Source organism: Amblyomma maculatum, chromosome 1, assembly GCF_055883805.1.
Source record: "Amblyomma maculatum isolate TAMU_Amacu chromosome 1, ASM5588380v1, whole genome shotgun sequence".
NCBI lineage: Eukaryota > Metazoa > Arthropoda > Arachnida > Ixodida > Ixodidae > Amblyomma > Amblyomma maculatum.
In genome coordinates this window covers 308,982,032-309,008,104 of record NC_139344.1, presented here as the reverse complement: position 1 = coordinate 309,008,104, position 26,073 = coordinate 308,982,032, and the positions used below count along the sequence as shown (strand labels likewise).

The following is a 26,073-nucleotide window of genomic DNA, read 5'->3' as shown; positions in this document are numbered from 1 at the left end:
GGGCATTGGTAACGGGGGCGTTTCTGCTCTTTTTGCTCGCCATCGCGGCCTCCGAGGGTTTTCCTATCGTGAGAATAAAAAAATTGAGCTCTAAACTCCTGCAGCTCCTTGCGAGTTTGATTCAAATGCTGCCGACATAAGAAGATGTTTTCACCTCTGTGGTGCGTTTCCAAGTAAAGCCCTTACAGGTCGAATCTTCAGAAAATAGTAAAAATGAGAGATCGTATGAACAGAACGTTTGTTATGCTTTAGAACTCACATTCATATTTTATTTTAGAAAATATAGTTTTGTTAAGATGATGTTTTGTGCATTTCTCTATGAATAATTTACACGTTCACATGCACGCACGCTCTCCTCTCTCTCTAGTCCATATCCTATATAGGTAGTCCATATTCTCAGCATGTGAAAGAAAATGTTACGAGCTTTTGTCACGGGCTATGTGTAGAAGGAAACAGAAAAGAAAGCAACAAGCACTTCATAAAACTCAATCTAGAAGCGAGGGGCACTCTTCACTTCCTCCACGCACTCCCGCAGTGATTGATAAAGCGCGTCCACCAGCTCTATGTCCGCCTGCAGAAGCTGCCACTCCTCTTGAATGGCAACCCAGGGCATGTTTGAATTGGTGGAACTGGAGCCTAAACGCCTGGGGAGCAGAGGTGGGCATTAGACCTCAAAAAGTGCAACCTCACCTCAACCTCAACAAAAATTTCCTGACCTCACTCAACCTCAACCTCACGCTTTGAGGTTGAGGTTTGACCAGGTGACATCACCTCAATTTTTCTGATGCCACCACCGACCTCACTCAACCTCACCTCAAACTGAAACTGTGAGTTTGAGGTCGGTCGCTCGACCTAAAAAAAATTAAAAAATAAAATAAAAGGTTTTTCACTTGAGAACACTAACTATAAAACGTCATGGCACAAGTCCTGTGTGGTGACACGCCAGAATGACGACATACATTTTAAACAACATTGAATATGATGAGGCTTACTTGTAAAGTAAAAAAATTGAAATGAACATTTGCCAGCGGGGCTACTGATTCATAGCAGGCTGACCTAATAACGGCAGTATAATTGGTCAGTTTCAACTCTTCAAATTTTATTTTTATTTGTTTTGATATGGTGACTTTTGACCTAATTCCCGCTGTAATGCTTATGTGTCCTTGGTGCTGCTGGATGCGAACTCTCGAAGGTCTACAGTGAAACGTCGCACATATCTGTGACCGTCAAATAGTGTTTCCTCATGACAAGCAAGTCATAATTTCTTGGTGAAGACATTTTCCTGCGATTTGAAATCGATTCGGATGACAAAATCACAAACAATCTAATGTTTCTTCAGTGTAACGCCTCTGTTACAAAAAAAAAAAAAAAAAAAAGTAGCGACCACTTGCGTATATATGGAAGTTGTAGTACCATAAAATTCTTTTATCAAACTGACTTCTGACGTGGGACTTATCACAAGAGGCGGACAGAACAAAATGTTGCCATATGCAGAGACGCTTAGTTACGAAAAGGTAAAGCGTGCTTGACTTTTGACATTGCGCTACTTTCGATAATCCTGACGAGTGGGTTGTGCTGCATAGAACAAACGCCGTGACAAATTATTGGAAAGATTACCCTCCCTTCTACTTATAATAACCAACGGTGAATTTGCAGCCTCAAAACATTCCTTTTATCATTGATGTAAGTTAAAGAAATAATACGTTGGATTAGGGATAATTCGCACATTACCTTGAGATGCCAAGAGAAGCTCAAAAGCTGGGTTCCTTGTCCACACAGTTTCTTGTCCCAGTGAATGCATTCCAAGTTTACAGTGCGTTTCGTTTCTTTTACGTAGCTATTGTAACGGAAATGGCCTTCGATGTCTTCGTCAATTCGACAACTGCGCGCGCACACATCATCGTCGGTATATTTAGATTTTTTCGCTATATCTGCCATAACCACAACTGCCATAACCGCAACCATGTCATGAACCCTCGACGCCGAACGCAACAATGCGATAGACCTCGAAGAAGAAGGGCAGACCTCAGCTTTAAAGGGCGGAAACTTCCGTCATAAATTACAGCAAGTCGCCCACCACGGCATGGCTGCGTGTCTTCGCTTGAAAAAGACGGCCACGGTAAATGGCGAAGAACACAGCATGTTGTTTAGATGCTGCCTTTTTTTTTTTTGCCGATTTCGGGCGGCTCATTGACGCCGTTTGGGGGCGACTTCCAAGCAGACGTTCCAGGAACGATTGGTGTCGATGAGAACGTGGGGCTAAGACACCAGCTTCTAGTCGCGACGAGAGAACCACGCCCACTGGGAGAAGGAAGCGCGAACACTTAACCCATGCTACTTGAGTTGTTTCGTTTTTCTTCGACTGCACAATATTCGTCAAGAGAGGAAGACTAACGGGTGGTGAGCAGTGGCAACGCGTCTACAGGGAGGAAGAGCAGAGTTTGAACACTGACTAGCGTGTCCCTCCTGCGAAACGATGAGATGCCTGCATGATCGACAAGCGACAGAAGTCCGCGCAGCCGCCGCGGCGTTCCGAGAAGCGAGAAGGGCCTGTCTTTATATTTCTTTAGACCAACAGGAATACGCCAGTCGGAGGTATAGCGCACAACCAAAAGCTAAAGAAGCAAAAAAAAGAAAAGAATGTTGCGAGAGGAAGAATCTGAAAATTGTCTTTTCTGATTTTTTTGTTTTTTTTTTCTTAGGAGGAGGGGGAGGAGGGGGAAGGGTGACGACTGGCCGTACCGCAGAAAAGCGGCCGGTTGTGAGTAAACGCGGGTGCACAAACGCGAGAGGGGGCACTGGTAAGTGACCACACAAAACGAAAATAAGAAGCGAGGAAAAATAGGGGTGGCGCAAGTGTACTGAAAAACTAAAGAGAAGAGGAGACGCAGATCTTCACTCGTGCATTCACACGCTCGAGCACCGCGCACACAACTCGCTCTCTCGCCCACACTGCCACTGTCCTTGTAACTCTCGGGCCCGTTGACAGAAACGCACTTAAAAATACCTAAAACTCACAAACTCCCAGAGGCGCGCGTATGTGCAGTGGCTTACTTTCCAAGAAATGCCGAGGGGTTCCCGGGTCCGCGCTTTGTCCGCTAGTTGAGATCGGACACCGGCTGCGGAGCCGAAAGAGCAGAAGCCAGCTTACGAACAAAAGGCGCGCCCGCCACTTTGGCTGCAAGCTGTAAAACGGAGGGGAGGCCCTCGATAAACAAACATGTAAATGAAAAAGGCGCAAGCTCACGTAGGGTATGAGAATGACTGCAAGCAGTCGTCAGTGACCTGTCTGTTCTTCAATGATTCTTCGAGAAGGGCACATTAAATTTATATTTTTATGTAAGGGTTAATTTAATGTCTATTGACTAATAATAATAATAATAATAATAATAATAATAATAATAATAATAATAATAATAATAATAATAATAATAATAATAATAATAACAATAATAATAATAATAATAATGATAATAATAATAATAAAAGAGTGGATTGCACTGATACAACTACGATCTACCGTCCTATTGCTTTCTTTCGTTTTAACTCGTACCATATACAATTGCAAAAGCAGATTTTATTTACTAAAATACAGTCTTCGTGGGGTGACTTCTCGTCAAGCCATTTATCTCTCGTCTCTTCTGCATCCTTGTTCTTTCCATATGCCTCTCTGAAAGCTCCTTTCTCGTGCCATCCTCCCCAAGCAATTCCTTGGTTGCTGGATCTTGCGCTTCCCTCTTTTCTACTATTCTAGCTTTTTTTTCCCGAGAAGTCGACACACCCACGTAAGTCTCGAAATCCTTGGAGTTTGCGCAGACTTTCTTCACTTCCCAAACTCGCTCGGAATGGTGGCGGGATCTTGTTTCACCTTCTTTCGAGTCTGCAGCCGTCGTCTAACCCCACTCGTTTGCCGCGCTGCGCTTAACGCCCCCCCCCCCCCCCCTCTTTTTTTTTCGTATCGAACGCAAACGCACAGACGCAAACTGTTCGTTACGTGCGCGTTGGTAGCCAAAAGAGTGTACACGACAGGCATTATGAAAGGTGTTTTTCTGGCTATTTTATCGCTGTGGGAAACAATAATTTCGACCTCACAAGCCGACCTCACTAAGTTACGACCTCACTCAACCTCAAACTCACGCATGAGGTTGAGGTCTCATTTGCTGCCTCACTCAAAAATATTTCAGGTGGTGCCGACCTCACTTCAACCTCACCTCACTCCGTGAGGTTGAGGTCATTTTGAGGTTGAGGTTGACCTCATGAGGTCGAAACCTCATGAGGTTGCCCACCTCTGCTGGGGAGCATTGATTTCATCGCGCCCTCAACATTTTCGATGATGTTAAGTTAAGGGATGCGGCTTGGCCACTGCATCTGCATTACGGCATTGTTGTCTAGGAAGGCTTTCGCCCCTCGAGGCGTGTGCTGAAGCGCGATCGTGTAAGAGGCCCTTATAACACTTAAGTCATCAAACCATTCTCCAGGATCTCGATGTATGCCTCCCCTGTCATCCTGCCTTGAAACATGTGGATGGGTTCCAAGTCGTGTTAACTTATGGCACCTCAGCCGTTCACTGCTGTGCGCCTGCTTGACCGCAAGTGAAATATATACGTCCCTCGTTGTTGAAAAAAGAAGGTGAGCAAAAGAAAGGATGCATCAAAAGCATGCCGGTGGTTTTCAGGACGTCAAATTCTCTGGCACTGCTCCCATCGTGTGGAGAATGTTGATTCATCGCTGAACGCGACGCAGCACCAGACTTCTGGCGTCCATGCTTCGTGGACCTCTCAGACTCCAGCCGGTGGCGGTGGTGCGGCGGGTCAAGTCGCGGCTTCGCCGTAGCAACCTGGCTTTGAATTCCAGCATCATTGAGTATTCTGCGTGTCGTTTCCTCTCTGATATGTAGACCGTGCTTGTCGTGTGTTTCTCTGGCCGTGAGGAATGAATCGCGACAATCAGAAGATCTTCGGGTGCTGTGCACACTCCGGAGCTTGATGCACGCGGAGCGTCTTCCAATCTTCGTTTGTCCCTAAACGCCAGAATAATGCTGATGACCTTAGAAACAGACCGAGCTATTCTTGCCGCTATTTCACTTTGGCTCATCGTCTGAACCGTATGCACTATGGCAGCACGCTCGTCTGTGGGCACTCTTCGGGGCATTTTTAGAAAACGATTCTGAAACGAATGGTTTCACACTACTTATGGTCAGGCATCATCCGCTAATATTGTTTTAATTGCTATAGCTGTCACCCTTCCTATAGCGGTATTATCGCTCACACTACCACGCTGGTTTTTTTGTTAGTTGTTTGAAAGAGCGCCATGATTATGAGGCAGCGCACCATGAAACACACCGACAGGAAGAGGGACAAGCGCTAGCCCAACCAACTAGCACAATTATCCGCTTTATTGAAAGATTGCAAAAGATCTCGTGCTTTATCATCGCTTGACGCCCCATCGCCATCAGTGTCAAGGTTGTTCAATGCAGGATGCTCCGGACCTTAACGTTTCATATGCGTCACTATGGGGCAGCCCAAATACCATTCATTCAAACATGCAAGTCTTTTTCGAAACATGACCTAAAGATTACATGCGAACGACAGTGCTGTGGCAGTAAAAACTTAACATAATAACTACAAAAACATAAGGCAGGTGACTCCTCCGGATCCCTAGAAACTTTGCACTGTTAGAAAATGTGTTCCTACTTAGCTTAAACAGCATGCGTAAATTTTTTTCGGTTACAGGTTAGCGCTTTCCACTATTACGACATCGCATTACTATTTCACATTATTGGTATCTGTATCTTTTTATGGCAACACGCAACTCTTGCCACACCTCGCCGGAATGTATCATCTCCAGAGCAGAAGAGAAACAGCAGCATATACCAATATAGATATTTCTCCAAAAGTAAACTGACGCGCATTGTAGAAGAATGGCGAAATGAGGAAGACAATTTCATGCGGCAGATTTATTCCCTGCCACTGGCTGCACTAGCTAGTTTTTGCCCTGCTCCTTGTTTTTGACGCCCATGGTGCGACAGAATAACTGAGACCTTATGCGGAAATAATTTCGAAGCGCATCGCACTTCTCATAACAGAAATGTTACATTCGGACCAAATTCGCAAGGGGCAACTTAGCGCGCAGTTTTGGGTTTCCGCGATAACCGTTGCCCTGCGTGGGCATCAGTGAGAAAAATTTGGCGCCGTGACGATCCGGCACAAGCAGTCAAAGCGAGCTGCGCACCAGCTATCGCCAGCAGCAGTAAACGTGCCGAGAGCCTCGCACCCGATGACTACCGCAGTGGTGAGGGCAGGCCACACGTTACGTCATTTGTGTTTTGTGGGTGGCTATACGGCATAGTGTCTAAGGCGAACGCCTTTAACGACTCATACTTTCGGCCACGATTTTGTCACAAACTTTCGTCAGTTCAGTTCAGTCGTGTCCGACTCTTCGTGACCCTATGGACCATGTCATGCCACGCTTTCCGGTCTCTCACTATCTTCCTAACATCACATAACTTCATCTGCAGTGCCTCGAGGATGCCATCTAACCATCGCGTTCGCTGCCTACCCCTTCTCCGGCGACCCTCAACCTTTCCCAGCATCAAATCTTTCTCCAGCGACTCCTCTCTTCTCATCAGATGACCAAAGTAACTGAGCTTTAACTTTAGAATTTGACCCTCCAATGAGCAGTCAGGGTTTATGGTCGACAATATCGACTGATTTAATCTTCTGGCCGTCCAAGGAACTCTCAAGAGTCTCCGCCAGCACCACAATTCAAACGCGTCAATTCTTCGGTGGTCAGCCTTCTTCACAGTCCAACTCTCACATCCATACATCACAACTGGAAAGACCATAGCACGAGTTACACGGATCTTGGTTGGCAGTGTAATGTCTCTGCTCTTTACTAGGCGGTCAAGGCTGGCCATGGCTCTCTTTCCCAGAAGCAGGCGTCTCCTAATTTCATGACTGCAGTCTCCTTCCGGGGTAATCTTGGAGCCCAAGAAGAGAAAATCGATCACAGCTTCCACTCCTTGTCCCCTGATGCTCCAGGACTTGATAGGGCAAGACGCCATGATCTTTGTCTTTTTAATGTTCAGTTTAATCCCAAACGTCTCACTCTCTTCTTGTGTTAGTGGCACTGGACGATATCAAGGCTGGTCAAACAGCCATATTAAGCGAAATGAAAGCGATTCGTACTCAGCTGGCCGAACATGAGAAATCATTTCAAGAAATCAAAACTACACTTGTCGAAATTGAAAACGACTGCGCTTCTTTAAGCTCTCTTCAACAACAGGTTGATAGCGTCCAGTGTCAGGCGCAGGATAATGCAAATAAAATAGAGGACATAGTGCGTCGACTAGATCACTCAGAGGATCAGTCCCGCCGCCCTAACCTTCTGTTTTTTGGTGTGAAGGATGCTGATCGTGAAACTTGGGCGGAGTCTGAAAAGTTGATTATTGACTTCTGCAACACTAACCTCAATGTCGCAGTTGAACCCCTGCACATAGAAAGAGCGCATCGACTCGGGTGTTTCGACAGTATGAAACAGAGACCGATAGTGGTAAGATCTGCTCACTTTAAAATCAAAGAACAGGTTCTTGCCAATGCAAAGACATTAGAAGGAACCAATTTTAGCATCTCCGAAGACTATTGCCAGAACACTCGCCAAGTCCGTAAAAACCTAGTGCAGTTTGCAAAAGGCCAACGTGAGAAATTCACCCTCCGGCATGATAAGTTGCCCATAGGAAACACCACATACACTTTTGATCGAGCTTCGCGACAGGTAGTTCCCCGCTCCTCATAGCTATCCGCAAGTCCCTCCCACCACTCGACCTTTAACACTGTATCTTTCCTTTATACTAACATAAGAAGCCTCCTTCCTAAACGCGATGCCCTCACAAGTCTCATAGACATTACCCAATGCAATGTTGTACTAACTGAAACCTGGGTAAATGAACTAATTGATTACAGAGAAGTGCAGACCATTTTCCCGAGCTTCGAGATTTTCCGCCGCGATCGAGTAGGCAGGCGAGGCGGAGGCGTGCTGACAGCCACCCATCGTAACCTTCAATGTTTTAATTTACAGATTGACTCACCCCTTGAAATATTGTTCATATGTTCTCGTGCCTCATTTCCGCCCATGATAATCTGCAGTATTTACTACGCTCCAGACAGCGAACGCCTCGTTCATTCCACTATTTCATGATGCTATTAATACCGCAACCACGAAGATACCGTATGCTACTGTCTCTATATTAGAGGATTGTAACTTTACCGCGATAAACTGGTCTTGCCCTTCTGAGAACACATCAAATTCCGCAGAGTGCCATTTTGTGAACACATGTCAAACCTTTGCCTTAACCCAACTAATCTCTTCACCAACAGGACAAAGTGCACAATCATCTAGCACACTTGATCTGATTTTAACGTCACATCAAGAGAATCTGTTATCCCTTTCAAATCTTCCTGGACTTAGTGATCATTCAATAATTCACGCCACGTTTCTCAACCACCGACCAAAACCTAAGAAAGTAACTAAAACACTCACTCTTTATGATAAAGGCGATTATCGGAACATTAGCAGTGAACTCTAAAAATTCTGTACTTCGTTTCTTATCTACTTTGAGCAAAGGTCTACCAAGACTAACTGGCTTCTTTTTAAGAATAAAATGAATAATCTCGTAAAACAATACATCCCTACAATTACTGTAAGCGAGCGCGTTAATACCCCTTGGTTCAATAATACATTAAAATGTCTTAATAACAAGAAGAAAAGACTCTTTCGAACAGCCAGACGAAATAACAACCCTAATACATGGCAGAAGTATTACGTAGCCGAAAAACAATTTAGCGCCCATGTTTTTAAAGCTAAGTAATCATTTTTTAATACCACGCTCCCCGAAATGCTACGCACAAACCCTCGTCAATTCTGGAGATGTATTAATCCTAACCCTAGCAACCCAATATCACTTCATGATGATGATATGGCTACAGTTGCGGAACATGATGTTGCTGAAGTATTAAACCTGACCTTTAGTTCTGTATTTACTCGTGAACCAGATGGGGACCTACCGGATTTTCCATCCTTTGGTTTTTCTGCTATGCCGGATATATCATTCGAACCCCACGGCATTGCTAAATTGATTCTTTGAAACTAACATCATCAGCAGGTATTGATGACATTAACGCAAAGGTACTAAAAATACAAAACATATCACAAGTGTCCTGTTGTCTCATATCTTTCAGCAATCGCTTTCATCAGGCATTGTATCGCACGACTGGAAAGTGGGTAAAGTCATTCCAGTACCAAAAAAAGGGCCTTCATTTTCCCGTCATAATTACCGTCCTATACTTGTGTCCCGTCTAAACTAATGGAACATGTAATCTTTTCTCACATCATGAAATTTCTTTTATCTGTTCATTTATTTCACTCTAGCCAACATGGTTTTATAAAGGGCTTTTCTTGCGACACACAGTTAGCTCTATTTATTAATGACCTAAGATCCAACCTTGATCATAACATTCTAGTAGACGCCCTCTTAGATTTCGAAAAGGCTTTTGACAAAGGTCCCCACCGGCGGCTTTTTTTGAAACTTTCACGTCTTAATCTTAACCTTGGTACTTGACTGGCTTCGTAACTTTCTAACTAACCGGCAACAGTTTGTTCTCGCTAATAAATGCTCTTCTTCTCACTCCTCTGTTATATCTGGGGCACCCCAGGGCACAATCCTGGGGCCCCTGCTTTTTCTTATCTATATAAACGATCTGCCAACTGACATATTGCCACACCGCTGCCCATCTTCTAGCGCCCCCAAGTGACCGAATGTCTTGGCGCCTGGCTGAGCATCGTCCTCGGCTGTCTCGAGCTTCGCTTGATTAAAAGAAGGGCAGCTCGGTTGTTCTTCTGTTTGCTACGTGTGCTGGTGACATTTGGTGGATTGTGCAGGATAATATCCCATGTACGTTGCCCCCGAAGACGCCAGTGACGCTGCCCATCGACGCTCAGACGCCACTCCCGTCCATAAAGCGAGCCGTCGCCTCCGAGGCCTACAACCTGAGTACGAACCACTGACCACACCGCTGCGAGCCATGACGTCTACGACGGGCAGCCAGACAAGTCAGCATTCAAGCAACGTCCCACCGTACGTCCTTCTCGCACCTCGATCACTGCCATTATTCCACGGTGACCGGTTCGAGGATGTCGAAGACTGGTTGGCCAGATTTGACCGTTTGGGCGCATTCAACCAATGGGACGACAAGCGGAAGCTAATGAATGTGTACTTCACGCTACAAGACTCGGCCAAGACGTGGTTTGAGAACCGCGAGGCGTCCTTTGTCAACTGGGCCGTCTTTCGCCGTGAGTTGCTCACAACATTCAGCTCGAGTGCGCGCAAAGAAAACGCAGATATAGCAATTCGTTCGAGGTCTCAGCAGTCAAATGAGAGCGTGGCCATGTCTGTCGAGGACATGACGCGACTTTTCAATCGGGCCGACCCTACCATGCCCGAGGCAACGAAAGTACGGCACCTCATGCGCGGGGGGAAGGAACAGTTGCTCGCTGGCCTCATTCGCGACCCTCCAAGAACTGTCGCAGATTTCGCGAGAGAAGCTACGAGCATGGAACGTTCACTGCAGGAACGCTGTACCCAATACGGCCGTCAGGCAAGTGTAGCGGCCACACCCCACTGCGCGTCTGTGCCAGCACCTAGGGACGAGGCATTGCGGGAGCTTGTGAGGAGCATTGTCCGCGAAGAACTGCAGGACCTCCACTTGAATTCACCACCTGTAGTAAATTATTCTACCGGGGACGTCATTCGTGATGAAATCCGGCGAGCGGTGCAGCCACCGCGAGCACCACAACCAGAGCCATGCATAATGGCGTATAGTGATGTCCTACGTCGACCTGCCCCCGAGCCACATTCAATCCGCCCCGTTGCCGGACCACCGCCTCGCTACCTGCGCCCTGTTGAGCAGCAACAAGATCTGCGTCCCGTCGAGCCGCAGAAAAACCAGCGTCCCGCCATCAGCAAGGCGCACTTGTGGCGCTCACCCAACAGACGGCCGCTCTGTTATCACTGCAACGAGCCTGGCCACATCCTTCGCAATTACCCATAGCGGAGAATAGGCTTAAGAGGATTTCCACCAAACGCGCCTCGCCCTCGCTATGGCGAAAGACCACTGGAGATTGAGGAATACCTGACTGCTAACGAGATGCACCCGACGTCACCGCAATGGCAGTCGCGATCGTCATCCCCGAGGCGTTTTGCGTCACCCAGTCGATACTCCTCCTCTGGGCAATTCAGAGGCACGTCCCCTCACCGGGAAAACTAAACACGGCGACCTCTGGGGGTGAGGCCGCCGCTACGTCTCAGATTAAACAGCCTCCACCCGACGATTTGACGCGACGGCCCGAGCGGCGACGACCCGATCCGACGAACTTACCGACGTGCTGCGAACGCATTGTTTCCGGGGAAATTTCTGTAACCGCCGACAGTTGGGATGTGACCGCACTTGTGGATACCGGCGCCGATTTTTCCGTCATGAGCAGCCAGATAGCCACGGCACTCCGTAAGGTTCTGACGCCTTGGTCTGGGCCAATGATGCGCACTGCCGGTGGCCATGTGATGACGCCGATTGGCATGTGCACTTGCCGCATAGAGTTCGGTTTTACTTTCACTGACACCTTTGCCGTATTACAAGACTGCTGCAAAGATCTGATCCTAGGCATGGATTTTCTTCAAGGGTATGGTGCTGTTATACACCTTCGGGAGCAGCTCATGGTATCGTTTTCAACCAAGCGAGCCGTTGATAGCAACACGGACTTCCGGAAAACGACGTTGCGCGTCTTTGACGACCACACAACAATCCCTCCGCGGGCGAGCAAGTTCGTCACAGTCAAATGTGATCACAGCACCGGCACGCGTGGCATTACCGAAGCTAACATGTCACTGCTTTTCACTCGACAAGTGTGTGTAGCTCGGGGCCTTGTCGAACTTGTCCGTGGGCAAGCCGAAGTGTTAGTGACAAACTTCACGTGTGAACCCCAACACTTGACGGCGATCACGACGGTCGCTTATTTTGAAGAACTTGGAGAATGTACAGGCCAGTACGCTTTATCCAACACGTCAGACCTCGACAATGTGATGTCTACAGCCATTCAGACCGATGTGAACCCACACCTCTTGTCCAGTCAGAAACACTGCATAGAGAATCTGGTCAATTCGTTCCGCGATTGTTTTGCATCAACCTCCAAGGTCCGACAGACGCCACTAACAAATCACCGAATTATAGTTGCCGTCGACCAACGTCCACTATGTCAGCGTCCTTACCGGGTGTCTTCAAAAGAACGTGACGCCATCCGCCGCCAAGTAACAAATGCTCCAGGACGACGTTATCCAACCGTCGACGAGCCCCTGGGCTTCGCCTGTTGTCCTCGTCGCGAAGAAGGATGGAACCTCGAGGTTCTGCGTGGATTATAGACGCCTCAACAACGTCACAAAAAAGGATGTGTACCTCCTGCCGCGCATAGACGACTCCCTCGATCGCCTTCGCCATGCCACTTACTTTTCGTCACTTGACCTCCGCAGTGGATATTGGCAAATAGAGGTTGACGAGCGAGACCGCGAGAAGACCGCTTTTATTACGCCGGACGGTTTGTATGAGTTTAAAGTGCTCCCGTTTGGCCTGTGCTCGGCCCCTGCCACATTTCAACGAATGATGGACACCGTTGAAATGATGGACACCAAAGCCTTCACGCAACTCAAGTCCCGTCTCCAATGTACGCCTATTCTTGGCCACTTCGACGAAGAGGCCGACACGGAATTGCACACGGATGCCAGTAACGTTGGCCTCGGTGCGGTCCTTGTTCAGTGGCAGGACGGTGCAGAACGCGTCATTGCTTACGCCAGTCGCACTTTGTCCCGTTCTGACGTTAATTATTCAACTACGGAAAAGGAGTGCCTCGCTGTTTTGTGGGCAGTCACGAAATTTCGTCCGTACTTGTACGGTCGTCCGTTTCCTGTCGTGATCGACCATCACTCACTGTGTTGGCTGCCAAACTTGAAAGATCTATCGGGTCGGCTTGCTCGATGGAGCCTTCGGTTGCAAGAATTTGACGTTACTATCATGCATAAGTCCGGCAAGAAACACAATGATGCTGACTGTCTGTTCCGCGCCCCTACTCCCTGCCACACGGACGGCTCCGACGACGATACCGCTTTCCTCGGTGTTATCACGACGTCCAACTTAGCCCGAAAGCAGCGGGCCGATTCTAAACTTTTGCCCCTCATCGAATACCTCGAAGGAACCGTGTCATCTCCTCCTCAGCTCTTCAGGCGAGGACTGTCGTCATTTTGCTGGCGCAATGGTGTGCTCTACAAGAAGAACTACGGTCCAACAGAAACTGTTTATCTACTAGTAGTACCCACCACGCTTCATGACGAAGTTCTTCGTCATGAAGAACTTCGTCATGAAGAACGACGACCTTTCTTCTGGCCATCTCAGTTTTTCTCGCACATTGGCACGGATACGCCGAAAGTACTACTGGCCCAGACTAGCTGCCGTTATGCTCTAATGCTCTAACATACGCCTATTTGCTGACGATTGTGTTGTGTCAGTTCAGTTCAGCCGTTCAGTCGTGTCCGACTCTTCGTGACCCCATGGACCATATCACGCCACGTTTTCCGATCTCTCACTATCTTCCTAACATCACATAACTTCATCTGCAGCGCCTCGAGGATGCCATCTAACCATCGCGTTCGCTGCCTACCCCTTCTCCGGTGACCCTCAACCTTTCCTAACATCAAATCTTTCTCCAACAATTCCTCTCTTCTCATCAGATGACCAAAGTAGCTGAGCTTTAACTTTAGAATTTGACCCTCCAATGAGCAGTCAGGGTTTATGGTCGACAATATCAACTGATTTGATCTTCTGGCCGTCCAAGGAACTCTCAAGAGTCTGCGCCAGCACCACAATTCAAACTCGTCAATTCTTAGGCGGTCAGCCTTCTTCACAGTCCAACTCTCGCATCCATACATCACAACTGGAAAGACCATAGCACGAGTTATACTGATCTTGGTTGGCAGTGTAATGCCTCTGCTCTTTACTAGGCGGTCAAGGCTAGCCATGGCTCTCTTTCCCAGAAGCAGGCGTCTCCTAATTTCATGGCTGCAGTATGTGTATACCGTCCCAAAAATACTCACAGTGATCGCCAAGTTCTTCAATCTGACATAGATCGCATTTTAACTTGGTGCAGTAAATGGCTCATGTCTCTTAACGTAAAAAAAAAGCCTCTTTACTTTCTTTTCACAGGCGTCCCTCTGAACCACCTTTTAAATACATAATAGCAAACTCAGAATTTGTAGCTGTAACCACATACAAATACCTTGGCCAATTCACTTAACACATGATCTTAAGTCGACATACCGCGTAACTCAAATTTCTAAAGAAGCAAATCGAGTTCTGGGGTATTTTCGGCGAACACTACGTCTAGCACCACCATCGTTAAAATCACTAGCCTACATAACATCTGTACGGCCCAAACTAGAATATTGTCACGTAGTGGTGACGAGGTCGACGACACAAATGAAGGGGGGTCGATGATTGCACTAAAGAAACTCTTTATTTGGGCTGACTTGCGCCCGCAAAAGGACTAAGCAACTCGGCGGTGGCGATAGAAACAAACGTGTTCGTCGATCGTCGAACAAAGAATGCCCGTCACACTCGTCAGCGCTCAATTTAAAGGCTGCACAGAACAATCTAGATAACGTCGCAAACAGCTACCAGCACGGTCTGGAACATTGTGGAAAGACACCCGAGTGGCCGGAACCTTCGAGACAGATCTCGGTGCATCTTGCGCTACAATGAAACTGATAAAGGTGTGACTCGCGACATCGAGCATTAACAAACAAAGATTACGGAACTGATACGCGGTCCACAGTGATAAGCCTGTATTCCGGCGGCTGTTAAAAAACAACAAATACAGTTTTGAAGGTTTCGCGGCATTACTCCCCCCTTAAAAAAAACATCGCCTCGATGTTCCAAAACAAACTAACTTAACCATAAACACTGCAAAGTATAAACACCACAGATTCTTTAACGCGCGTAAAATGGCGTCAGTCGTACATGTACAATTTCTGGGCGTGCGCGTCGCCGTTGTGATGCTGACGTGCCGTCGGGAATGATTTCATAGTCCAGTGGTCCGACGCGGCGAAGGATTTTGTATGGCCCAAAGTATCGACGCAACATTTTTTCACTTAATCCGCGACGGCGAATTGGTGTCCAAACCCACACTTGGTCTCCTGGATTGTACTCTGCGTGGCGTCGTCGTAAATTGTATCGTCGGCTGTCGGTGCGCTGTTGGTCTTTAATACGCAGCCGTGCGAGTCGTCGGGCTTCCTCTGCACGCTGCAGGTAGGCGGCGACGTCAAGGTTGTCCTCGTTGGTTACGTGCGGCAGCATTGCGTCGAGCGTCGTCGTGGGCTCCCTGCCGTACACAAGCTTAAACGGGGTCGCTCTGGTCGTCTCCTGGACTGCCGTGTTATACGCGAAGATCACGTACGGCAAGATGGCGTCCCAGGTCTTGTGTTCAGCGTCGACGTACATAGCGATCATGTCCGCGATCGTTGTGTTCAGGCGCTCCGTAAGGCAATTGGTCTGGGGATGGTACGCATTTGTTCGTCGATGGCTTGTGTGACTGTATTCCAGGATGGCTTGCGTCAACTCTGCCGTAAACGCCGTTCCCCTGTCCGTGATGAGCACTTCTGGGGCGCCGTGTCGCAAGAGAATTTGTTCGACAAAAAATTTGGCGACTTCTGCCGCGGTACCATTTGGTAGTGCTCTTGCTTCGGCGTAACGGGTAAGGTAGGTAGTCAGTGGCCACGATCATCCACTTGTTACCCATAGACGAAGATGGAAAGGGGCCGAGGAGATCCATCGCAATTTGTTGAAAGGGCAGGATTGGGGGCGGAATCGGGTTTAGTAGTCCTGCTGGTCTGATCGGCGGCGTCTTGCGTCGTTGGCACTCACGACACGTCTTCACGTAGTGGGAAACTTCGGCAGGCAGTCGCGGCCAGTAATACTTCTCCTGGATTCGACGCAACGTGCGCGCAAATTCAAGGTGGCCTGCTGTGGGCTCATCGTGCAACGCCTGCAGAATTTATTGCCGAAGGGTTTTAGGCACTACGAGAAGCTGCGCGGTCTTGTTGGGTGCAAAGTTCTTCTTCACGAGGAGGCCATTGCTTAACGTGAAGGATGATAAATGTCGCCTGAACACACCAGGAGGGCAAGCTGTCTTTCCTTCCAAGTAATCGGCTAGCGCTTCCAGCTCAGGGTCTGATCGCTGTTGTTCTGCGAAACTGCTGGCTCTTACCGGTCCCAAAAAGGCGTCGTCGTCATCGTCCTTCGGGGGGGAATCGGCGGGAGCGCGGGATAAGCAGTCTGCGTCGGAATGCTTCCGGCCCGACTTATAGACTACAGTCATGTCAAATTCTTGAAGTCGTAGGCTCCATCTGGCAAGGCGGCCGGAAGGATCTTTCAAATTAGCCAGCCAGCAGAGCGCGTGATGGTCGCTTACCACCTTGAATGGTCGGCCGTATAGGTATGGACGAAACTTAGAAGTGGCCCAGATGATTGCAAGGCACTCCTTCTCGGTCGTCGAGTAATTGACTTCGGCTTTTGTGAGGGACCTGCTAGCGTAGGCGATTACTTTCTCCTGTCCGGCACTCTTCTGCACGAGAACGGCTTCTAGGCCCACACTGCTCGCGTCGGTGTGAATTTCGGTCTCGGCGTTTTCATCAAAGTGGCCAAGTACAGGAGGGCATTGCAGGCGGCGCTTGAGTTCGTCGAAGGCCTCTCCTTGCGGCGCTTCCCATTTAAAAGGTACGTCAGCCTTTGTAAGCTGCGTCAACGGTTCGGCGATCCGCGAAAAGTTTCTAAAAATCGTCGATAATAAGCGCACAGCCCAAGGAATCGGCGCACAGCTTTCTTGTCGGCAGGCGGTGGGAATTGTGCGATTGCAGCTGTTTTCTCCGGGTCTGGGCGAATACCGTCCTTGCTAACGATGTGACCTAGGAACCGGAGTTCTTTGTAGGCGAAGTGACACTTCTCTGCTTTAAGCGTTAGTCCCGATGACTTGATGGCTTCCAGCACTGTCTGTAGTCGTTTTAGGTGGTCTTCAAAGTTTGACGAGACGACAACAACGTCGTCCAAATATACCAAGCAAATTTGCCACTTCAAGCCTGCCAGGACTGTGTCCATTACTCGTTGAAACGTGGCTGGTGCGGAGCAGGGGCCAAATGGCATCACCTTGAACTCATAAAGGCCGTCCGGTGTGATGAACGCGGTCTTCTCGCGATCTCTTTCGTCGACCTCAATTTGCCAATATCCGCTCTTCAGGTCCATCGATGAGAAGTACCTTGCATTGCAGAGCCGGTCGAGAGTGTCGTCGATGCGGGGAAGCGGGTAGACATCCTTCTTCGTTATGCTATTCAAGCGGCGGTAATCAACGCAGAAGCGAAGTGTGCTGTCTTTCTTCTTGACCAAAACGACTGGTGCTGCCCAGGGGCTGTTCGATGGCTGGATTACGTCATCACGCAGCATTTCCTCAACTTGATGGCGAATGGCCTGCCGTTCTCGCGGCGATACACGATAAGGGCTTTGGCGCAGAGGTCGGTCGTGATCGTCCGTTATAATTCGGTGCTTGGCCAGTGGTGTCTGTCTTACCTTCGATGATGACGAGAAGCACTCCCTGTAGTTTCGAAGAAGACTGCGAACCTGGGTTTTCCTGCTGTGGGTCAATACTGGGTTGATGTCAAATGTGGGCTGACGGGATTGGTCCGGTGCGTCTTCCAGTGGTTGGTCGTGGAGGGCGAATACGTCTTTGAGGTCAGCTAATTCGTCGAGAAAAGCGATGGTCGTGCCCTTGTTGAGATGCCGGTATTCTTCAGTGAAGTTTGTTACCAGCACCTGAGCTTGTCCTCTCCGGAATTTCGCGATGCCTCTTGCGATGCCGATACCTCGTTCCAAGAGCAATTGGATATTTCCTTCGACGATGCCTTCAGCGGTTTCGATGTCTGTGCTACCTACGCTGACGGCGATGCTTGATCGGGGCGGCACGGTCAATTCTCCGTCGAGGACGTTTACAGCGACGTGTTGCGTCGAATTCGTCGTAGCAGGTATGGCTTTGTCTGCAGAGAGCTTGATGAGCTTGGATCAGAGGTCGATGATAGCCATATTTTCATTTAGGAAGTCCATGCCTAAAATCACGTCGCGGGAACACGGCTGCAAGACCACAAAGCTGGTGGGGTAAGTACCCCCATTTACGGTTATTCTTGCAGTACATCGTCCAGATGGAGTAATCAGGTTGCCACCTGCGGTGCGAATCCGCGGGCCATCCCAAGCGGTTGTAACGTTCCTGAGATGGGAGGCTAACGGTCCACTGATGACTGAATAGTCAGCTCCGGTGTCTACAAGGGCAGTGACTCTGCGACCGTCGATATCAACTTCAAGGTCACTTGTTCGCGTCCTCGCATTGCACGTGGGCCTTAGTGTCCGATCTCGGCTCCGTCGTTTCTTCAGGTCATGGCCGGGGCATACCGTTGTTACTTCGCTGGGCGGCGGTGTCTGCTTGCACTGTGGTCGTGTTGTCGTCGATGTCGTCGTGTGGAGCGGCGATGAAATGGTTGCGTCGTCGTTAGTGGTAGTCGGCGGTGGAGGATCTTCGTCTTTTCGCCGTTGAGCAACCTCACCTCCAAAGGTTGCTGCCTTTAGTTTCCCCTTCGCGGGCTTGGGGACCTTCCGCGCATACTCTCATCATAATTACGGCCTGGCGACGCAAAGCGGGCCCTGTACGGCGATGGAGATCTGAACCGACGGCTTGGTGGCGCAATCTCACCGCTACGCAGATAGCTGTCGATTTCTTGCGGTCGTTCACCTGGGCGAGGTCGTGGAGCGTCGACTGCAAATCCGCGAAGACCGATTCGTCGGTACGGGCAGTGCCGCAGAATGTGACCGGCCTCACCGCAGTGGAAGCATAATGGCCGGTTGTTTGCAGTCCTCCAGGCGTCGCACTTCCTGGGGTTTGGGGGTCGTTGGTAGGCTTGGCGGGCGGGGGCCAAGGGGCGGTTTTCAGGAACAGGACGGTAGCGGCGAGGGCTTGGAAAGTCATCACGTCGGGGCGCAGGGCGACGTAATGCACCAGCGTAGTTCATTGCGGTTGCCTCTTGTGCTGGAACAGTCACAGCCGTCGCTTGAGGAACGCCCAGCGCCTGCTGGACTTCTTCACGGACGACGTCCGCGAGCGTCGCCACCTGGGGTTGCTGCGATGATGGCATCAATCGGCGGAGCTCCTCTCGCACGATCTCCCTAATGAGGGCCCGAAGGTTCTCTCCGCTTGAAGATGCGCTGGGGTAGTGGGTTGAGCAGTCCGGCTGAAGTGGTCGCTCGTAGTGGCGCATCCGGGTGGCCAACGTCTTCTCGATAGTAGACGCCTCCGTTTCAAATTCCGCCACTGTTTTTGGCGGATTTCGGACAAGACTTGTGAAAAGCGGTTCTTTAACGCCTCGCATTAAAAATTTGACTCTCTCATCTTCGGTCATGTTAGGGTCGGCGCGGCGAAAGAGACGCTTCATCTCCTCAACGTATGCCAGGACAGGCTCGTTAGGAAGTTGAAGTCTTGATTGGAGGAGGGCCTGAGCTCTTTCTTTTCGGACAGAACTCGTAAAGGCCATCAAGAACTGTGCTTTGAAAATCTCCCAATCCTTGAAAGAAATCTCGTGATTTTCAAACCAAATTCTGGTTTGTCCTTGAAGAACAAAGTAGACCTGCCTGAGTTTAGCGGCGTCGTTCCAGCCGTTGAAATCTGCCACACGGTCGAAAAGGTCCATCCAATTTCCCGCATCTTCATCCGGTAGTCCATGGAAGCAGGGGGGCTCACGGGGTTGGACGAAAACAACCGGTGCTGTAGGCTGGGCCATTGTCAGCGTCGATGCCTTCCGAGATCGAATGGGGTCAGGCAGCACACCGTGTTCGGGTTGTAGGCCTTGAAGTCGGCGGCTGGCTCGGTGACCTGTAGGCTGGTCTTCCAGGGCGACAGGAACACGGCTTCGGTCTTCGCTTGAAGGATCAAAGGCAGCACCTCCACCAGATGTCACGTAGTGGTGACGAGGTCGACGACACAAATGAAGGGGGGTCGATGATTGCACTAAAGAAACTCTTTATTTGGGCTGACTTGCGCCCGCAAAAGAACTAAGCAACTCGGCGGCGGCGATAGAAACAAACGTGTTCGTCGATCGTCGAACAAAGAATGCCCGTCACACTCGTCAACGCTCAATTTAAAGGCTGCACAGAACAATCTAGATAACGTCGCAAACAGCTACCAGCACGGTCTGGAACGTTGTGGAAAGACACCCGAGTGGCCGGAACCTTCGAGACAGATCTCGGTGCATCTTGCGCTACAATGAAACTGATAAAGGTGTGACTCGCGACATCGAGCATTAACAAACAAAGATTACGGAACTGATACGCGGTTCACAGTGATAAGCCTGTATTCCGGCGGCTGTTAAAAAACAACAAATACAGTTTTGAAGGTTTCGCGGCAATATGCTTGCGCTATATGGGACAATAATTAACTTAATCTTTCTAACACGCTAGAAGCAATACAAAACCGCGCCGCTAGATTCTTCTTCTCTGCCTATTCCTATCATGAAAGTGTTACCAAACTAAAATGCAATGCTCATCTATCAAATTTAGCTAACCGGCGTAGCATCGCAAGACTATATCTATTTCATAAATTCTATTATCATCTTTCGCATGAATCTGTTATCATCCCTGCATACCGCACCTCCAGCAGCACAAACCACGAAAAGACAATCCATCCTCCGCAAGCCCGTACATCTGCGCATCTATATTCGTTTTTCGAGCGCACAGCAAAAGACTGGAATGACTTGCCTGCCGACGTCGTGCTCCATACAAATCATCTCTTGAAGCAATATTATGCCTTGAAAACCACTCCCTCATGTAATACCCCTTCAATGGGGCCTTTGAGGTTGTAATAAATAAATACGCGCATCAGAAGTCTCTTGAGTTCCACTTCACTTTTTGCCATTAAAGTGGTGTCATCCGCATATCTAAGGTTATTGACACGTTTCCCAGCAATCTTCACTCCTTCGGAAGACTCGTCCAGACCGGCCTTCCTCATGATGCACTCATCATATAGGTTAAATAGGCAGGGCGACAGTATGCAGCCTTGTCTCACTCCTTTCTCTATCGGAAACCAATCTGTAAGACCATGCTCAGTTCTGACTGCGGCCTCTTGCCCTTCTACAGGTTCCTGAGGAGACAGATGAGGTGAATTGGAACGCCCATCTCTTGGAGAGCTTGCCACAATCTGCTGTGATCTACGCAGTCAAACGCTTTCGCATAATCAATAAAGCAGAAGTAGACGGGTTTCTGGAACCCTCTTGATTGTTCCATGATCCAGCGAAGGTTGGCAATCTGGTCTCTAGTTCCTCTGCCCTTGCGAAACCCAGCTTGCACGTCCGGAAGCTCCCGATCCACATACTGCTGCAGCCTACCTTGGAGGATTTTTAATATCACCTTGCTAGCATTCGAAATAAGCGCGATCGTGCGGTAGTTGGAACAATCTTTGGCACTGCCTTTCTTTGGAATAAAGATGTAAAGTGACCTCCTCCAATCCTGAGGCCACTTCATGGATCACTGCCTTGTCGTGGCGGAGGGGCTTGCGGAACTCGATGAAGTCGTGAGCTGTGCTGTGTAGGGCCACCCAAGATAGACAGGTCACGGCAGAGTTCTGACAAAATGTGATTCACTGGAGAAGGTAATGGCAACCCACTCCAGTATTTCCTGCCAAGAAAACCCTATGGCCAGACTTTCGTCACACCGTAGTTAATGTAAGGTCACATCTGGCGGCAATTTCGAAAATTTAGTCAGCAAGAGTCTGGTAAATGAAACTGCTGACGTCACCGACGTAACTCAGTAATTTAGTATTGATGATATCATAACATTATTTGGTCAGTCAATAGTAATTATTAACTGAATAATTAAAAAATTCTATCTTTACCGGGAACCGAACCTCCAATCCTCGGATTCCCTCGGAGCGCTTTAACCAATTGCGCCGCGCCTGATTGTGAAACGCACATCATAATTCTCCTTGTCTGTCGTGAGGATGATAGTAGCTATGAAAATGACGCTGCAATTAGTGATAATGACAATAATGGCATTAGCGATGATAACGGTGCATTTAGTTGATAATGATAATGAGAGCAAACGTGATGCACCAGTAACGTTCAGCCTTTCTCACTTCTGCAGTGTAGATTCCGCTCTTGGAATTTTTGTTGCGTGATTGAGGTGCGTTTTTATTTACCTGTCTACCGCTTATGAAGGAAATATGAGCAGGCTGCCATACACAGTGTCTTGAACGAGTATTTCATGCCGGACAATAATCGTTCTTCGGCGTTTGAGGTTCTTTGCCATGTCTCAAGCACATGGATGATATCGCTGTCAACGCAAAATGAACAAGTCTCCCATACAACGCCCAGAAATTATATACTCTCGTTCCTGCTTGCAATTCGGCAGCGACTGGATTCGGCCACTGTTGCCGAGCAGGATGCAGATTGGTTCGATTAAGTTGCTTCTTCTAGTCATATAGTGCTGCTGCTATCCGCTGTGCAAAACAGCACCATATTTCATACGCGGTATTAACTATCTCGCGCCCCTTCTTGCTTTCAGGGATAAATAGATTTGATAGTCGCAAGGATGCGAACCCATTTATTTCGAGACAGGTTTATATCCCAACTCCTGTTTTGGTCTTTAATGAACCGCAGTATTAAGAGTCAAGAACGTCCTGGGTCACCAAGGCCGTCTTTCCGGTGGTCAGAGGCTCACGTTGGCGGATAAGGGTGTTGAAAACAAGAGGACTTAAAACATGCAGTATTATAAGTTAGCACAGTGTTCAGGACAATTCGGTAATGCGGGAGAATGTCGGATACGGTAGAGAACAATAGAGCGGTGTAAGGAGTGTATTTAGGTGTATGCATGGAAGAATGCCTATTTGCGTGATATAACCCGGAAATTTTACTTTGCAGACTGGATAACTGTTCGATAATGAAGGAGTAATTACTCACTGGCATCCACCCAAGCGCAGCCATACGGCCACAAAGAAAAGCTACCATCCGATCTGCTAATCGTCCTGGTTAGCTAAGGCGGTGGAGCGACTGCCCCGGAGATGCGGTGGTGCCGGGTTCGATCCCCGGACGATGTAACTACGAAGTTCTGAGAAAGCTGTATAGCTTTCATTTGTGGCCATATGGCTGCGCTTGGGTGGATACCAATGAGTAATCACCCCCTTATTAGAAATCTACTCTACCTTGGGGGATTCCCCTAAATATTTGACCATAACTGTTCTATATTTGTCAAAAACATCATTCTCTAAAAACGTTTTCGCCGAGCAAAACTGAGCCCATGCGAAGATATCTGCGCAGCGACTAAGGTTAATTCGTAGTTTACAAAAATAATTGTTGAATGGTCCTACATTTTTGCCAGTGTGTAATATTCCGGTCACGCGGACTAACTTAGTTGCATTTCTAAAAATTATAATTCACCATTATTAGTCAACACCACATACACAAACGTTCCCATATGCTTTCTTCGGTTTCATTGAGAGACGCTTTTAGATTCTTTGGTGTAGCTTCGTAATATCAAGATGCATGAAGTACTTGTCTAATAAAGTTGGGTGGATTAACTGCATCCGACGAGTCAGCTTTCCTCTAATTTCTCTAGAGTATCGGCGTGATCTCATTATGGCAAACAGCGGCGCCGACGTTGTCTGGCCAGAGTTGATGCGGTTTGTGGCAAACCTACTGGGCAGTACGCTGTGGCAAATATAATTAATCTTGGAGTAAATGACGATGTAGCAAGCGCTTTCTTACGCCTGGTCAGAGCACAAAGATGCTAGCACAGCATATCGTCCCGCATTTCATCCAGTTGTGGAAAACATACGCAATATGCAGCTCGCAAAACGTATTTCTTCCCAGTGTCGCACCGTGTCGTCGCAGTTACGTTTTACGACGTGAAATGCACTGAATAGAAGTGTCGACACAGAATTTGCCTGTCTGACACCCGTGTCAGGCCTGCTAATGAAAAGAAAAAATCTGTAATCCGGTGAGTGTGACGAAATATCAGAAACGAGCTTCTGCTATAATCCGCGCCTCTTTTACGCATCATTGTCATATTATACGGATTTGTCTCCAAAATTGCAGAATCATCTAATCAATTGTAGCGGTCTCTGCCTGAAACCCGTTGTAGACATGGAAACAAACATTTCTGAAAACGCCTTGCGATCCACACTATCAGATCGATGGTGGCGCCATCTCGATCTCAGGTGTCCATCCGAACCCTGACTGCCGACACGTGGTGGCTCACTTTCAGTGGCCACAGACCGCATGCGAAGTTTTTTGAGTGGATCACAAAATCTCAGTATTGCAGCATGAAGGAGCACTGAGAAGGGTAGAGGAGGGGACGCCTCAGTTTGCAGGTAGAGCCAACATTTCGACAAGTGGACTTGTCTTCGTCTGGGAAAAGTGACCAAAGTGTTGATCACTTTGCCCAGAGGAAGTCCACTTATCGAAACGTTGGCCCTTGTTCCTTCATACCGCCTTCCTCTCGTTCATTCTCAGTAATGCAGGATTCCGAGTGGCGCTGCCTGGAGGTTACTCACTTAGTACTCAAAGCCCTGACACTTGCAGCCATCGTGCCAATTGCTCTTTCATCGCAGATGGCCGACTTCCTGGAGCAGGAGTTTTTGGCGGAGCAGGTGCGTTCCATCGACCAGCTGCAACGGCTCATCACGCAGCTGCAGAACATGGACACCGGCCTGGGAGAGTTCCTGCTGGACCGAGAGCAGCTGCGTTCCCCTTGATATCGAGGAATAGTCTGAACCTTCGAGATAAATGCTATCCGTGCAAATGGCTGCCTAAAAATTCAATAGTGGGTGGTACAGCGCGAAGACGAACGCTGACTCGCAACTGACTTTTTATTGAGAAGAAAGCGGATTCTTATACAAAACAATGTCACATTATGTTACAAAGAATGCAACCCTTGGAGCGCTTGACAAGGCAAATTCAAGAGATATCTTTTTCCTCGTCATGTGGAAAACCCTATCAAGCAAGACCAAACACACAACTCCCTCAACGGCCCGTTTTACAGTTTAAGTTATCACCAAACATTATCCAGAAAGAAACCTCTTCATCGACAAGCACCAAGGAAGGCTGGCTGACACACTGCGACTGCTTCTTGCTGACGTAATAAGCCGCAGTTATTTCTCTGGTCGTTTTGTCCCCGTGGTGAAACAAAATCTGTGTTTTTGAAACCAAGGGGCGGCAACTTTTGTTTTTCTTTTTTTTCCCACAAACGCTGCAATGATCTTTCAAGTGAGAATATCGTGTGTACGACAGCGAATTGAGGTGTTCACGCAGACGAATGTTTATGCACCGACTCGTTTGACCTATGTATACCTTTTGCATAAAATTTCGTACACAACAGCGCAGGCGCAATCTACCAATCTCGACCTATGCGAAACCTGGCATTTAAATGGGTTAGTGTTCTTTAGCTTTTCCAGTTGAGTTTTATATTTTCTTCTATTTTTGTTCTACGTAATGCAATACTTTTAGTGCCTGATATTTAGAAAGAACTGAGTATTGTTTTTAAGCGGTTGAAATGAAAATCGAAGGTGGTGATGTTTTCTAAATTCGCATCAAAGTAGTCCATTTTATATATTTCTCAAGTTTGACCAATTTCAAAGTAGTATGGAGGACGAACAGGCAAGTGCACAGCTACAATTTTTATGCAGCAATAAAGGACAAGGCTCGGGCACCTTGTGTAACTATATACTGGTGCTTGGCGCCACCGTAGATTTTGAGCCCTCATACCGAAGCTGCCATTCATACCACGCCAAAAGGTTGAGCGGTGGAGGAACGAAACCATGAACAGTGGCAGTCGAGGCCATGGTCAAGTCTCGGCCGATGGGCTCCTCGCCTGTCTACCGGGCGAGGGGCTCCTGGACCTTCCT

The 26,073-nt window shown here is 48.3% G+C and overlaps 1 protein-coding gene across 1 annotated transcript in view; it reads left to right on the top strand.

The window, feature by feature from the left end:
• The window catches only part of LOC146207030 (soma ferritin-like), a 63,288-nt gene extending 38,313 nt beyond the window's left edge, over positions 1-24,975 (top strand). The window contains exon 4 of the mRNA XM_084592317.1: positions 24,781-24,975. Coding sequence (XP_084448443.1) covers positions 24,781-24,924 — 144 coding nt within the window. The 3' untranslated portion in view covers positions 24,925-24,975. The remainder of the gene's footprint in view (positions 1-24,780) is intronic.
• Positions 24,976-26,073: the final 1,098 nt, after the last annotated feature.